The sequence below is a fragment of the Hevea brasiliensis genome, chromosome 4 (genome assembly GCF_030052815.1).
Source record: "Hevea brasiliensis isolate MT/VB/25A 57/8 chromosome 4, ASM3005281v1, whole genome shotgun sequence".
NCBI lineage: Eukaryota > Viridiplantae > Streptophyta > Magnoliopsida > Malpighiales > Euphorbiaceae > Hevea > Hevea brasiliensis.
Genome location: NC_079496.1, coordinates 103932428 through 103949634, shown reverse-complemented (window position 1 = coordinate 103949634; position 17207 = coordinate 103932428). Strand labels below are relative to the sequence as shown.

The window sequence follows — 17207 nt, the reverse complement described above, 5'->3', positions numbered from 1 at the left end:
CTTTATGGCATAATAACATAAATTCATTGTTTTTAATTATTTAGGTTATTTTTATATTATTATTACACCACTAAGTATTATGCTTAGGGCGTTACTTTTTACCATGTGTAAGTATAGGAGATAAGGAGAAAACCTAGTAGACAGCAGACTGGGAGTGTTGAGATTGGATCTGCACTTGTGTGTGATTGTGTCAACTCCTCATCTAGCAGTACATTCAGTAGGGTCCACTAGCTATTGTATCTTATTTTTGGAAATTGTAATTAAACATTAGGCATTTAATGTAAGCTATAAATTTATATATTAATTTTGTATAAGATGTAAATTATTAAGTTTGAACATTTCATGTATAATTGTTATGTTGGAAATGCATGTGAATCAACATACAGCAGAATGTAAAGTTATGGTTTGAAAATGAGTATGATTTGATATCATAAAATGATTGGAGATATGTGAATTTAAATTTTGATGAGATTTTTAACAGGTGGTCATTCACCAAACTGTTAATAATTTAGGGAAAACTCCGTCAAATTTTCAACTTAAATTATTGAATTTAAAATAACAAAATGGAATATAATTACTAAGGAATAAAGTAAGATAAGATAAGTTACTCCGGCATAGAGTGTGGCATGCCTTGCATGGCTACACTGTAGTCCGGGTAAGGGGTGTTATACCTATATATTGTGCTTGTACATATTTCTTATATTGTTTGGACAAAAGTTTGCCATGAATGGCAATTTCTAATTGTACAAAAATAGTCTATAAAAATATATTTTGGATTGTTTTCTTATTATTATTATTATTATTATTATTATTATTATTATTATTATTATTTATTTAATAATGAGTTTAAATAATGAGATGAGTGAAGCAATTTAACTTGTATATTAAAGATAAATACTTGGGCTAGATTAAGGGAGGCCAGCATGAGAGTGTAGAAAAGAAATTCCACATGGATAATTAAGAAAAATTTTGATCCTCTCCTCCCACCAACAAAAACCCAACCCCCACACCACCCAAACCAACCCCCCACCCCGCCCCTCCTTCCCCTTCAATGTCCATGTAGTCCCTGATTATCATGCTCGTATGAATCTCCACTTACCTTATGTTTGAATGGAAGAATGTAAAATATGATATTTGAATTCAATAAAAGTAAATATTTTCATTCAATTAATTAGAATTATAAATATATATATTAGGCTTTTAAATCTCAAAAGCATGTTATTTGAGTACGGATTTAAAATGATTTACAAAATGATGTTATTTTAAATCAATTCTAAAAAAATTTTAATATCCAAAATAGTGTTATTTAAAATTTGTAATCTATTAAGAATTTATACTGAAATTAAATTCAAATCCCTTCATTTCAAATGTTAGTATCAAACATAGCATTGAGTTATGTTTTCAAATATATATATGTACCGTGTTTGATTTGTAGGGTAGAATGTTACAGATGCAAAAAGTAAAGAAGTCCTTTCTTTTTTGCCGATATGCCGTGTATGTGTTTGTGTATGCACATGCACACATTTTCCATGTGTATGCAAATGTAAAAAGTTCTATTGAGAGCAATGAAATGCTTTTCCACTAACATTGCATCGTATATAATATAATAAAAATATAATTAAGAATGAAAAGATAGGGCATAATAATTGCATTACTTGTAATAGAAAGAAATTATAGACTATAAACAAATGATAGAACAAAAGAAAAGCATTGCAGATAATGTTTGGCTAAAGAACAGTTGGTAGGCTTGTCTATGCAATTTATGCAGTAAAAAATAAAAGAAAAAAAAAAGATTTTGGTATGTTAGACACCTTAGGTTTTGTTTCAATGATAATGAAGGAGAAGTAAATAAAAATGATGAGGGTAACTAATTTATGTATCATTGCTTAGAATGGATAAGTTAATAGAGTGTAAGAGTAAGTTTTACCCTCTCTTACCCCTTAAACCTCAATTTTTGAGTTGTAAACTAATTTATTTCTTACACCTCTCAAATTTATCATTTTTTCATTTATTTCAAATATAAAAAATATGCATTACCTCTCTTTATCTTTTCAAATATAATTTTTTTTTTATTGTAACCCTCCTTATCATGTCTTTTCATTAATTATCCTTCACTCACCCTATCCAAACAAAGTTGTAAACTCAAGTTAGAAATGGCTTATAAGTTAATGAAATCTACTTACAAATAAAAAGCCATAGGTAGAATAGTGATTGATTTAGCTTATGTCTTCCAATTATTTTAAAACTACTCTTTGACAAAGAAAAAAGACCATATGATCTTAATAATTTTTAAAAAATGCTAGATCCTTGTTCTAACAAACTCTTAACTACTTAGAAGTACTACATCCTTTTGGGTTATTTTGACATATTAATTACTTTTAAGCACATGTTAACAAAGCACTTAAATTAATTAAAATTAACTTTTAAATAATTTTATTAAATATTCATGTAACACCCTCACTTTAGCCTGACCGTACGTTCTACTGTTCTGGTGACTAAGGTTTGTTCGGACAGCTAAAATATCTGGAATTATATTTAGACTAGAGTGAGGAGTCATAAATAATTCAAATAAGTATAAGAAAAATTAAAGAAAAATTTTAGAAATAAAATACAACTAAGTTAAATGAGCCGGCACTCTAGCGATGGGTGACCTAACGGGAAATTGCTGTCTTCACAGCCAAAAGCCCTAAACCCGAGGGAAAATCCGTGAAATAATTTTTGGGACTCCAGAGAAGAGTCATTGAGGTTTCGATGGCATTAGAATGCCAAGAAAATGCTTAGAAAAATTTTTAGATCGGTACAGATAATTTTAGTCTGTTAAGCAAAACGAAGGGCATTTTGGTCATTTTGGTCATTTTGTCTTCAGAGATGATTTTTAGCCAACTTGTCCAATTAAGTAAATAAATTATATGACATAAAATGTAAATAAATATTTTTAAATATTTAATTAAAAATGAGTAAAAAAGAAAAGAAAAGAAAAGAAAAAGAGAATTAAATTAGATTTATGATATAGATATGACCTAAGCATGATGCAATTAAAATCTCCCAACCAATCCCATTTAGACACACACTTATAAAACCATTAAAAAGACATAAAAATTGACTAAAATTCTGTTGTCTTCCTTATTTGTTCAGCTGGCCGAAATTGTTGAGAGAGAAAACCTCCATGGAAGCCTTGATCCCAAGCTTGCTTTCCACCCAAAACTATCATAAAATCTCATCCTTCCTTCACTAAAAATTACCTTTACTACTAAAACAAGACTTGAGTAGCAATTAGAAGAAGAGAAAGTGAAAGAAAGTGAGGTGTGAACAAGCTTAGAAAATCACTAAAGAGGTTAGTGCCATATTCTTTACTCTTACTTCCTTCTAAGCATGAATTTAAGTTAAGTTAAGTTGAAAACTTGATGAAAAATGAATTAAATATGCATGATTATATTCCATGGAATTTTTTTAGGTTTAGGTGAATTTCTTGATTTAAAGTAACATATTAGTTGCCCCTAGTATGAATTATATGATTAGTACAACAATTAGGAGTAAGATGCATGAATTGACAGTTTTGGTCAATTAGGGTTGGGGTTTTGAAACTCAAGTTTGGGGGTTGATGAAATTGAACATAAATTAATGTTGTAATGGTCAATTAGTGACCATTTGGCTATATTTGATGAGGAATTGAAGTGATTTGTACCAATAGAATTGAGGTTAGATATGCTGCCTTTGGTGACCTGCAGGGCTGGATGTGAGTCCAGCAGGTTTGGGCAGCTGTAACTTGAGTTGTGTAGGTTCAATAGGTGTAGAGCCAATTGGACATGAAATTAGATACATAATGGAAAAAACTTTGATGAAGAAACCCTGCCCAGAAAACCACAATAGACTGACCTAAAAATTGACCAAATCCGGGTAACACACATTCTGCTTGGGCAAAATGACCAAATGAACAGGATTCATTCAATTGGTCATAATTCAGTGTAGAAAGGTCTAATTGACCTGAAGTTTATATCAATTAAAAGCTTAGACAATTTAGAATAACTTTCATGTAGAATACAAACTCAAATTCTAGACTTAACCAAATGAAATTATTAGCCAAAATTGAGCTACCAAATCTGGCAAAACCAGGACTACCCAGAAACTCTGGGTAAAAAGAAATCCGGACAGTTATGGTAAAATGGCCATAACTTGAGCTGCAAAACTCCAAATGGAGTGATTCAAAAAGAGAATTAAAGAAGACACATAAAGGAACAACTTTGATTAAGAACATTTGTCAAAATTCTCACTGTAGAATTGCCTAATAGAATAGTGAACTCTAACACCCAAAATTGAAATTTTTGATTTATTTCCTATTGGTTTTAAGTATTGATTGGCAAATAATGCCAATACTTTTGTGAACCAAAATGTGGTAATTTCATGTGATTAGAACTCATGTAACTATTATGCATGAGAAAGTCAATATTTTGACTTGAATAGTAAAATAAATAGTAATAATTGAACTTCAATTGCAAAGAATTGCATAATTAAAAGTGTAAGATGCCCTAGTAGGCCTAATATGATTGGTTTGGATAGGTTGGCATGCCAATAGGGTTCTGATAGCAGTACTGCGTATGGCTTCACGCCATTCTGTGTTTTATGGCCTATTATGCCATTCTGTGATATGATAGCCTATGGCTATACTGATTATGATATTATGCTTGGCTTTATGCCTTATTGCTTTTATGGCTTATTAGCCATTTTGTCTTCATACCGGGAGACACATTGTGACCGATGGTGTGACGGCCCGAGATACTTGGTACCCAGTACTAGTTTACCCATTTATCCAGTCCGATCAATTTGTATAGGTTACTCGGGCATGGAAAAGTATTAATAAAAATTAAATTAAGTTTAAAGGAAATAAATTGATGAAATATTAAGTTAAGAAACAAAAATGATTCCAATAAAAATAAATGTTCTTAAGGGTCAGAAAATGAAGATAAATAAATACATGAGGCTTAAAATCATTATGAGATCGATTAATAACATGCTAGGAAGAGTTAATATTATAAGATTTAATCAGCCTTAAATAAAACAAAAATTTAGAAACTATTTATTATTCTTATAAGTACACTAACTAAGAAATTATTATTTTTATTTGTATATTATATTTTCTTGTATTATTGGCACCACTAAGTTTTATGCTTAGCGCGTCGCTGTTTGCAATGCGTAGGTACAGAAGATTTGGTCAGAGAACCCAGTAGACCATAGACTGGGAGATTAGAAGTTTTGATCTGTATTTAAGTCCCGAGTGTCACCTCCTCAGCAGTGTATATTTTGATAGTGTCCAGCAGCTTGTATTTTATTTTTTATTATTATAATCAAATTTTGAACATTTAAGGGAAATTATGTATTTTTGTACATAAAATGTGCATATTATGTAAATTAATATAGTTTTAAAATTTTCATATTTGAATTGTATATGTATGGAAATGATTTAAATTTTTTTATGTATTTATAAGAGTGAAACTTATTAATGTTCTGAATGAGAAAACGATTTTGAGAATCTGTACAAAAATAATTGTTTCACACAGGTGGAAAATTTATCAAATTGTTAAGAAATGAGGGGAAACTCCGTCAGTTTATCCATAAAAAAAAGGAAAAAAAAATAATAAAATAAAATAAATGAACAATTGATTAAATTTAATGAAAACTGAATGTGATAATTAAGAAGTAATAAATTGAGATAAGATAAGATAGGGTACTCCGATACCGAGTGTAACATACCCTGCTCGGCTATACTGTAAACTGGTAAGAGGTGTCACAATTCAAAACTACTTATTTTTAAATTGACTTATAAATAAAATTTGTATATATTAAGTAAAAAAATTAAAAGTAATTAGTCAAACGATACACTCGTTAAACCTTTAAAGTTAGAAGACAAAAATGTCCATGTCTCAGATCCCAATCATCTCCTAATGTAGAGGTGACTACAGTCCAGTTTGGAATCGGAACTGAACTGGAATTGAACCAATCAAACTCAAACCGAAACTGATCAAAACTAGAATTTTTATTAAACTAAACCTAAACCAACTCCCATGATTTGGTTTAAATTCAAAATATTATAAAATTATTGAACTGTCGGTTCAATCCGGTTCAAAACCATCAGTTTGGAGTCAAATGAAACCGATAGCTCAATTAATAATAAATCAAGCTTGCACTGCAAGCTAGACTTAGTGCCCAGAGCTAGGCATCAAGCCCACCATGGCAGCACCTACCTCTTGCACCCTACAAATTGAATGACCATTGGTCATTCATAAGTCATTTCATTATTAATTTTTTTTATATTCATTAATAAGTATTTCATATGGTTTATACTTTTTTTTTCTTTCAAACGGTAAAAATTTTTACCATTGCATTTTTTTTTTTCAATTTTAGTTGTAAAATTACTCTTTAATCCTTAATAACAGTAAAAAAAATACTTTATTTTTAGGAATAGTATTAGAGTTAAAAATTTATAAAAACTCTATAAATACCCCAACTCACCCTTAATTCATTTATACAACTCTTAAATTGTCTCAAATCTATCAAATTCTCTACATAATTATTTTCAAATCTCTCTTTAATTCTCAATATTCTCTAAATTTTTAAACTTTATTTTTTTTATGAACTCATAAAAAATTCTATTATTCCATTATTTTACTCAATAACTCTATTATTATTTTTTTATACTATCATTAAAATTCAATATTTTCTCTATTACTCAATTTTTTTATATCCTCAAAAAAATTTCAAATGCCTCTATTTTTTTTATTTAATATTCTACTCCATTTTTTTAGTTTCAAATTCTAGTACCTTATTTTTTTATCTTCTATAATTTATTTTTTGAAATTTCTAGTACCTTCTATTTTTTATCATCTTCTACACTATTGTTTTTTTTTTTTCAAATTTCATCATAGTATCATACCTTTGTTTTTTTTTTTTTTTTTTTTTTGAGAAAATGGCAAGTAGTGAATTTGGAAGTTCATCAAGTAGCAGTGGGAAGAGTAAGGTTGGTGAATCAACATACCCAAATCTAAATGAGCTTACTACAGTTGATTTAGATAACATAATAAAGCAAATTGTGGATGATGATGATAATGTTGAAGTTCAACAGTTATTTCATCATGGGCAAGAAAGCCAACAAGCTGAGAAAGATGAGGCAAAAAAAGTACTCACTTTTGATATTTTCAAAGTCCACTTCACAAAAAAATGAAAATTCAAAAATACATTTGATGTAATTTACAAATACTATGGCCAAGTCTACAAGTTCAAAATGGGAGGTGGATATGAAACATTCAAGAGGCATTTGGAGTAGAAACATCCAATCAAAATCAAGGGTATAATAAGTCTCAAACTCAAATATTCAGGTACGCAAATACTAAATCTCAGCCTTTATTTCAATATTTTGATTAGAAAAATAAAGATGAGTTAGCAAAAATAATTTATATTGAGCATTTATTATTTAGTTTTGGAGAAAAACTTGGTTTTACTATCTATTGTCAAAATACTTTAAATGCTAGTACAAAACATGTTCCTAGAAATACTTTAAAATGCACAGTTTTTTCTTTATTTAGAAAAAGAAAAAAAGAATTGCAAGAAATTTTTTAAATATGAGTGCACAAGTTTCTATTTTTAGTGATATTTGGAGTGATCATTGACAAATGCATTTTTATATAGGCATAACATGTCATTAGATTAGTGATGATTAGATCATACAAAAAAAAAATTGCATTTCGTATTTTTGATAAAAGACATACTGCTGATAATATCTATAGAAGGATTAAAAATATTTTAGAAGAATATAGATTAGTTTATAAAACTTTTTCAATTGATTTTGATAATGTTGCTGTAAATTCTGTATCAATTAGTGACCTTAAAAAAATTTACCAACCCAATCTCGAGGGAAAATTTTTCCATATTAGGTGTGCATGTCATGTTTTAAATTTGCGTGTGCAAGATGGTTTGAGAACACTTGATGAATTTATTTCTCCCATCAAAAAATTAATTTCAGTTTTATAGGGACATCCCAAATTTATGAAATAATGTGCTAAATTTTGTAAAATAAATAATAAAAGACTAAAAAGATTTTCAAGAAATGTTTTCACTTGTTGGAATTTAACATATGAATTGTTAAACAAGTCATTTGAATATAGAGATTTATTATGCACATTTATTAGCAATAATGTGCCACAAGTTCAACTATATCTATAAAATTGAGACATTTATACAAAAATTTTGGATATTTTAAAATTTTTTAGTGATGCTGCATATACATTGAGTGTTGTTTATTATCCTATATCTCATTTATTTATAATTGAATTCTTAATATTATTGGTGTATTGCAAGACCATGAAAATGATGTTAATTTAAAAGATTACATTTTTAATATGAAGAAAAAATGGTTGAATTATTTCAAAAATATTCTTCCACTTTATCTTGTTGCTTGTGTTTTTTTTTTTTTTTTTTTTATCCTAGATGTAAATTAGATGGTTTAAATAATTATTTGTCTCTTTATTATTTATGTTTAAATCTTGATGATGAGATTGATTTTGATGTTCATACAATAATTGTTGAAGTTAAAAATTAATTTTAGATTTATATAGTGAATTTTGTTCTTCCAACCAACAATTAGTTTTTTAATCTCAATCTTCCAATCAAGTTCAGAATGAGCTATCCTTCAAAATAAGCATGGGTGATCATGCCTAAAACCTATGTAGTTGGAACTTAGCCAATCAAATGCACTCCTATGAAGCAAACTTCATGGATTTGTTTTTATTTGCTTCTTATTGGTATTTAAACATAAAAATGACAATTTTGAAATTACTAATTGAAGCCTCCATAAAACATTTTAAACATTAAAAAAATAACTAACTGTTTTTATATGGTATATGACCATATAAAAATTTAGGAGAATTACCTAGGTGCTTTTACAATTAAGAGCTTATGATTAATTTTGTGATAAAATGGTATCTCATAGTTTTACATTGTCAATAAATAGTAGTCTAGCTGATTTTTCTCCGCTTTTTAGGTGCAAAAAGCGAAGAGGTATCGGGTTCGACTCTCCCCATCTATATATTATAGGATTTTTCACCATTATTGCAAGAGAGAGAGAGAGCATTACCCCACTATATAGTCTATCAGTTGTATCCGGCTCCTCATAGTTCTTTCGCTGAATTAAAAAAAAAATTTAAATAGAGATTTTTTTTATTAATGTTATGTAAAAAAGCTAACGTGAAAAAGGAAAAAAAAAAAAAAAGGTAAAAGACTCTTTTAAATCCTTGAGAAATGGACTAAAAGTTACTTCAGTGTTGGTCAAATTAAATGAACCCCTTAAGCCCTTATTTTTTGAAAATGGCTCAATAATATGCAAAACTTATCAAAGTTTTGTTATTATATAGAATATTATATATAATTTAATAATATTCATATATTTTTTAATAATATTTTAAAAATTTTTTAAAGGAGGTTCTGACGTTCAAGTTTGGTTTTTGGTTGATAAAAAAAGAAAGAAAATTAATTTCTTTGTGTGTGTTTGGCTGAATTAAAGGAATTTTATACATTTTAAATAAATTTAAATTTAAAATATTTATAAATTATTTAATAATATTTCATTCATTTTATGGATTTTATAAAAAATATTTTTTATTTATTAATAGTATAAATTAACATAATTTGTTTAATAAATTTAGTTATTAAACAGTTAAAATTAAATTTATTTATTCAATAAGACTTAATAATTACTATATTTTTTCGTAATAATTTAAATGGTCATCTTTATTTAATTCAGAAATAGAAACTTAACTCTGATAAGTTTTGAATTTTATTAAGCTATTTTTAAAAATACAAGTGACCCACCCATTTAATATTTAATTCATTTCTCAATGACTTAAAAAAGGCCTTTTTCTAATAAAAAAAATTAACAAATATTACTTGACCCACTTGTCATAATAATAATAATAGAACACAATTAATCAAATACATAAAATGCATTCTGAAAATTTAAGCAAGTGGGTCATACCAACACTGACCTCTCCCTTTCAATTTTTTTCTCTTTTTTCAACTTTTCTTTCTCATAATCCAATTCAACAGTTTTCTTCAGCTTTTACCATATTCCTTTACAGTCCCATCTCTCAAAATCTGCTTCTTCTTCTTCTTCATCTTCCATCTCAAGCTTTAGCTACAAGTCTGTAATGCAAAAATAATTCTCTCTTTCCTTTTTGCGAAAATAAGGCCTCCTTGAGAAGTTGCTCTGTTTTCTTTTTTGGCATTGATATTAGAGAAGTTGAATTCTTCAAATTTTTGAAGAATTTGTTTGGTATTTCTTGAGATTTTTGAGCCCCTTTGTGGGTATTCTTTGGATTTTTATTTTTACTCATTTCCCCATGACACTGGACCTGCTAGCTTTGTCAACTTGAATGTCGACATGGTTTTATCCGTTTCTTAATATTAATCATAACATCTTTTTGGATTCTATTTTGAGTCCATTTCTCCTCTGCGGTGTGTTCAATGATTAAAGTAAAATTACTAGCTATAAAAAAAATAATAAAATGAGTTAAACAATTTTATAATCCAATCTCATGAGATTTTTATAAAATAACGTTTTTAATAAAATAATTAATTATGAAAAAATTATGAATTTAACGAAAATGATAAAGTAAAGCACATAATATTTTTTTAATGATTATGAGTAAGGGTAATCTATTAACGTAGGTAAATATAATTTATATTTATAATTTTTAAATAAATTTGCCACATGTAATTTGCTAATTGGATTTTTTTTTAACAAAATATTATATTTTTTTTATTTGAAAATTTTGACTTTTGTATTAAGTTAACAAATTTTTCATAATTAAATACTTAAAAAATTATTTTTAAAAAAATCTCATGAAATGAGATGTAAAATTATGTTAAATCATCTTAATTTTTTTAACAAAGCTTTTTACTTTGCATAAAACAATGATGGAAGAGAAATCCAAGTAGACAGAGAAAGAAATGAGTAGGGTTGGTGGGTACTAGATAGGATGGATTTTTTTTTTTATCTAATTTTATTTTAAGTGTCAATCATATTTTTAATTACATATTTAATATTATGTCAACAATATTAAGAGAAAAAGACACTTTATTAACGGTAGAATTCATAACTTCCATTGCCAATAGTAAAGTTAAAAATTTAAGTTAGTTAGGAGGTCAAACATCTTGTAAAATTTTTTACTCCCTTTTTGCTTCATCCTTACTTTTTTTTTCTTTTAATTGTAAAAAATGAGAGCTCTTCGGATATAACGGTCATAACTCCTAGGTTTGAGGTCCGGAGTCAATTGGTTGTCATCCTCAATTTAATCTAACTCTATAGGAAGACCTACCATTGAACCCAAGATGGTAACCACCGTCTTTCATTGCACTCCTAAGCTGAGACAATATTTAATCATTATACTGGTGTGGATAGTTGAATAGAAGTGGAATAAAGCCATCTCACCAAGTTAATTATCAGGCTACTACGTTCAATGGTTGCTTCATCCTGACCTTACTTATATATTGTGCTTGTAAATATTTCTTATATTGTTTGAACAAAAGTTTGCCACGCATGGCAATTTCTAATTGCACAAAAATAGTCTATAAAAATATATTTTGGATTGTTTTCTTATTATTGTTATTATATAGTTAATAGTGAGTTTAAATAATGAGATAAGTGAAGCAATTTAACTTATGTTAAAGATAAGATAAATACTTGGGCTAGCCCAGCATGAGAGTGTAGAAAAGAAATTCCAGATGGATAATTAAAAAAAATTTTGATGGAATCCACAACACCACCCCCCACCCAACCCCAGCATGAGAGTGTAGAAAAGAAATTCCAAATGGATAATTAAAAAAAATATGCTAGCATTATCCTCGTTCTAACAAACTCTTAACTAAACACCGGAAACAAAATATATCCGTGTCCCGTATCCCAATCACCCCCTACTGAAAAAGGAAGAGTGTGGTGAGTATCTCAGTACCCGTTGCATATATGCCACAATTGTTTGATGACTTGAGGAAAACATATTCTTCCATGTATGGTTGTAACAAGAAATATTCAGTCCAATCAACTACAAACTAGTTTAGTTGGCACTTTTAAGGTAATTTAAGGTCCAAATCTTGAGAATAAAATCAGACACTTTTCCAAGAAAATACCAAAAAAAAAATCCAGTGCGCCTTGTCTCCTTATCCTAAGTATGAAGTGAAAGTGTATACAGTAAAGTTCTAAGAAGAATATTAAAATCAGTTGGTGATCATCCTTTCCTCCCACCAACCCAAGTCCAAGAACTTGCAGTAGCGTCAACAAATATTACAGCATCTGGGAACCTTGAACACAGAATAACATGACAAAATTTTAATGAAAAATGCTACCTCTAGCCCTCATATTTGCAGAGGTTCTCAAATCCCATGTATTCGTTATGCTGTATCTTCCTGATCATGTTCGATATGCCAACACCACCTATCAAGACAAGCAAAAGACCTCTGTGAGAATCTGTGGAGTTCAAATAGTTTCATCATGTATTGAAAAAGTGCGACTCTTCGATTCAAAACAATAGAAAATATAATAACTCACCTAGTGAAATTGCACTAACAAATATGGTGAAAGCTAGGATGAAGATGATAAGTGATGCCCTTCCAAACATAATGATCAACCTTCTCACAATGTGCTGCCCTATTAAGGCAGCAAGTGTAGCCACAGCTACAAAGTAAAGAGCTGCCAGAAATATCTCAAACATGTAAATCCATAGGATACTGAGAGAAAATTAACATATTCTAATTCTTTACAGGCAAAGTTGTCCAAGTGTAATTAGTTCTAACTTACCATAAGGAACTGGAAAACGTTTCAGAAGGTAGTATTCTACAACAGACATGGATGAGGAGAAAGTCATTGCAAAAGTGGCTGTTGCACTTGATACCTGCATGGAAGTCATTATGCTGTTAAAACGAGAAAATCACAATCAGGAAACTTTTGCCTTTTATTTGGCCATGTCAATTGATTCATCCTTCAAGTAAGAAACAAGGTAAATCCCCACAAGTTCTCAGCAACTTTTCTAATGTTGTCCATGTAATCATGTTGATCACATTCACATAACTTTTATCAGACTTCCCAAATTTGTCTAGGGTACTCAACCTCGTGCAGTTGCTTATATCAGAACTGGCTCACCTGAGGAGGGATTCCCAACTCCAAAAATAGTGGACCCATAATGAATCCTCCACCTAGTCCAAGCAGCCCACCAACTACTCCAGCCAGTACACCACAGGCACTGTAAAGTACAAGCTGATGAACTTTGAAATTTGTGCCTTCATCTCCCTTGGATGCTATGATTCTCCGTCCTTTGTAAAGGCTTACTGCCTCGTATAGTGTCACCGCAACAGAGACTGGAATCTGCACAACATGGAATGGACACACCAAACCAGATTTCAGAGAATGCTTTGGGTTTGAAAAATAAGATTTTAATGCATTGTTTCTCAGATCCTAAATCTCAATCATGCAAGACCACCCCTAGTTGGCTAGCTTTCTCTATCTCTCACACAGCAGAACATGGTATGCGCATACAAGCAGAAACACAAACGTGCGTGCACACAATAAACAGAGATTATTATTTCTTGTATCAATTGAACGTACCTGTAACAAGTTCACTATCCAGTATTCTGTTGAACAAGTAGTCATATGATTCTGTTTCACAAAACTCAACATTTCTTATCACACAGCCCTTGTTATAGTATATAAATGGCATAAAGCAAGTATTGAATGACAAAGCATAGAATTAAAACCTTTGAAATCTGCAATGCAAGGAATGCAACCCAGACAAAAACAAGAAGCCCAAGTTCCTTCCAGCACACATTCTCAAGAATAGTAACCTGCAATAATCACACTTAAGAAATTAGACTCGAGAAATCTCTAGTGTTAATTCCAGCTGATGGAGTACGACTCACCTCTGCTTTGTTAGTGTCCTTTTCAGGGCCACTAGGAAGAGGCTTGTATTCCACTTCCCCATCTCCTATACCTGATTCAACAGGACAAAAAAATATAAGCCGAGTCCTAGAGAAGGAATAAATTATCAGGGATCAGTTTATGGCCTTTCACAGAATCAAAGAAACAGTAATTCAACTCACCATTTGATTCTAAACGCTTAGCAGCCTCCTGTAATGGAGACAAAAGAAGAAGCAATTAGAACATATAAAATAGGTACTACAACCACACTGGATTCTCTCTGTTTTGAAATGAGGTTCCACTAGAACCAAGACTTTAGGATTGAATGCAAAACTAAGTGCAAAACTAAGTTAAATAAATTTACCTGTTTCATTATTGTTTCCTTTTTCCACGTCTCAACACCCTTGAAGAATGCCTTTGTTGATGTGCCTGCAAAGTGCAAAACATGACAATCAGCTCACAAAGGAAGTTACAAGAACAGAATGGCTAGCAAAAGCAAGTGAAATTCAACTAAAAATTTACCTATAAAGAGAGTAATAAGCAGTACTGTGACCATCCAATCTGAAAATACCACGTTGAAAGCAACACCTATACTAATTCCTAGCATGAGCATTGGCTGGATGAGTAGAGTCAAATCATAGTCAATGATGGGCATATCAATTGTAGGATGCCTTAGCTTAAGGTTATAGTAAACAGTTGATGCTGCTGCACCCATAATCATACCTAAAAAAAATAAAATAACCATAATTAATTGTTTCATCGATTCTTAGAACAGTCCGGTTCAACTTTGATACCATCAAAAAAATTTTAATAGTTAAACCAACTAGTTTGATATTAAGACTTAATTGTTGTTCTCATCGTCTTTTTAATAGTTAGAAAAAGGAAGGGGATTCCTATCACAAAGATAGCATAGGAGAGTCTTACATTTAGAGATTGCAGTTGCGGATTTGGGATCAAACCCAATAATTAGGCTTAGCATGGGAACAAAAATGCCACCCCCACCAACGCCCCCTACACTCCCAAATGCTGCCCCAAAGAATCCAACAATAGTACCCAAAACAATTTGCCAACCAAATTTCATTTCCTGTACACAAAAACTCTTAATTAGTAGTAATAATAATAAAACAAAACAAAATTAGTAAGCCAAAAGGCGGCCTTTATTTTAACACTCCCTAATCTCCAAGGGGAAGATCACTTTTTATCACGTAATCATAAAGAAAAAGAAACAGTAGATTTTGCACTTACCCTTTACCACTTAAAACAACTATTTAAGAAAGCAAATGGGTCTGAAGAATCTAATGAAATATGATAGAGAATGGTAGCAGAATACTCTTGAAGATGGGTTGTGAATATCATAATGAGGCAAACTAATAGCCTGCTTGGTACAGTAGATATCTGATTAGATATCTGATTTTTGAAAGAAACACCATTGTAATCATCTTGAAAAAGCGGATTGAATATAATTAAAACACGTTAAGTTTAATTAAAATTTTTTAATAAATTTTAATTAATATATTCAAACATTCCTAAAAGGACCTTTAAGGACAAGAAGTATCAGCATTTAATTACCGGCCAAACATGTTGATACCCTGATGCATCAGGTTGCCATAAGAAATCTGCGGCTTTGAGAAAATAACTTGACAGATCCTCCTCTGTTTGAGGGACTGATGTAAATTCACGCTTCCAGCCTCTCTCGGCTGAAACAAGCACGAAAGCTAACAGAAAGTTTAAGGATAGCGTTAATGTCGATCTCAAACCCCGCCATTTCCCCCCAAACTCAGCCATCAGATCCTGAATTTAGCACCCACCACCACGCACTCCTTTTTCACTTTTTCCTCGACTCTTTCTCAAACACCAAGAAGTCTCGTCTGTTTGCTCACTTGGATTAGCTCAAAAGTGGTGAAGAAAATCTCCAAATTTCAAACTCTCAACAACCCAAAACTGGACAAGCTATTATCTATAACACTAGATCACAAGTTTTTCTCTTTCTTGATCTTTTCAGTTATAAAAGAAAATATTCAAGTGGTTGCTTAGCAAGAAAAACATAAAAACAAAAAGGAAAAAAGAAGAAGAAAACGATGAAGATCGACGACAAAGAAATTTGGATGCAAGTGTGATTGGCTCCTGCGAGATATGCGGATCCTTGGACAAAAACAGGTACGACGCGGAAAATTTTCCGGGGAAACAAGATCAGAAATAAATTTTATTTAGAAAAAAAAAAAAGAAAATATGTGCATGTGATTTGGAGACAGCAGGTGATCACCAGAAGAAAAAGGAAATAGTGAATATTCTTTGGAAGGTTTGTGTGAGAGAATCTGTTTCTCTCTTTTGCTCTTTCTCTCTCTCTCTCTCTCTGGTTCATGAACAGGAAACAGACATTTATAACAAGAAACAGACATTAATTAGGCTTGTTTGAAAGCTAATAAATGATTAGTGAGAAAATTTTCCATTATTTAGGCTTAAAGATGGCAATGAGTAGGTGACCGCAAAAACCACGGTGCCGAAGCTAAGCTCCATTCATATTATCAAAATTTGAATACCTCTTAAAATTAATTAAAATTTATTTTTAATTATTTAAATTTAATTATTATTATTTAAAAAAATTTAAATATATTAATTTTATATATTTTAATTAATATTTTATATAAAAAAATTATTAATAATTTATATTTTAAAATTTTAATAATTATATAAAATATTTAAATTTTATTTTATATAAAATAAAATATATAAATATTTATAAATATTATTATAAAAAATATATATTTTATATTTAATTAAGTATTTATATAAACAAGTATATCCAACATATAAAATTTAAATTCGTCATAAATATTATTTTTTAAATTCAAATATATCTCAAATTTGATTATATAATACTCAATTTTATTCTATTAAAAATCGATTAAATCAAATACCCGTAAAAATTTTACCCATTCTCATCCCTATTTGGGCTCTCTCATGAAGATATTTTCTAAATGACTAGTCAATGGTTTGCTACCAACTACCCCCACAACCATTCTTATACTTCTTAGTATACAATATTTATCACATAATAAAAAATATAGTAATTCAAATCTTAGTATTTCTATATATTACACAAAAATAATTTTTAATTATATTTATTCACACTAATTTTTTTATATATAAATTAAAAAATTGAAAATAAGTTAAAATTGGAAAATAAGCAAAAGAAAATAATTTAAAAAAAAAAAAGAAAAGCACAACCACTATATTATTTCTTTCTACATATTCA

At 29.7% G+C, this 17207-nt stretch overlaps 1 protein-coding gene across 1 annotated transcript; it reads right to left on the bottom strand.

Moving 5' to 3' along the window:
• Positions 1-12072: 12072 nt before the first annotated feature.
• LOC110649834 (sulfite exporter TauE/SafE family protein 3) lies at positions 12073-16333 on the bottom strand. Its single transcript, XM_021804557.2, has 12 exons — positions 15521-16333; positions 14876-15035; positions 14474-14674; positions 14316-14380; positions 14134-14161; positions 13954-14024; positions 13792-13878; positions 13643-13693; positions 13181-13402; positions 12839-12932; positions 12590-12730; positions 12073-12475 (listed from the first exon to the last, which is right to left on the bottom strand). Exons 1-12 carry the CDS (start codon positions 15734-15736, stop codon positions 12390-12392), a joined length of 1422 nt encoding a protein of 473 aa, XP_021660249.2. The 5' UTR covers positions 15737-16333; the 3' UTR covers positions 12073-12389.
• Positions 16334-17207: the final 874 nt, after the last annotated feature.

Coding starts and splice junctions, on each gene's coding strand:
- LOC110649834 (XM_021804557.2), bottom strand. CDS start 15,736: ATGGCTGAGTTTGGGGGGAAATGGCGGGGTTTGAGATCGACATTAACG. Junction 14,675..14,875: donor CGCAACTGCAATCTCTAAAT/GTAAGACTCTCC, acceptor TATTTTTTTTAG/GTATGATTATGGGTGCAGCA. Junction 13,879..13,953: donor AGGACACTAACAAAGCAGAG/GTGAGTCGTACT, acceptor TGATTATTGCAG/GTTACTATTCTTGAGAATGT.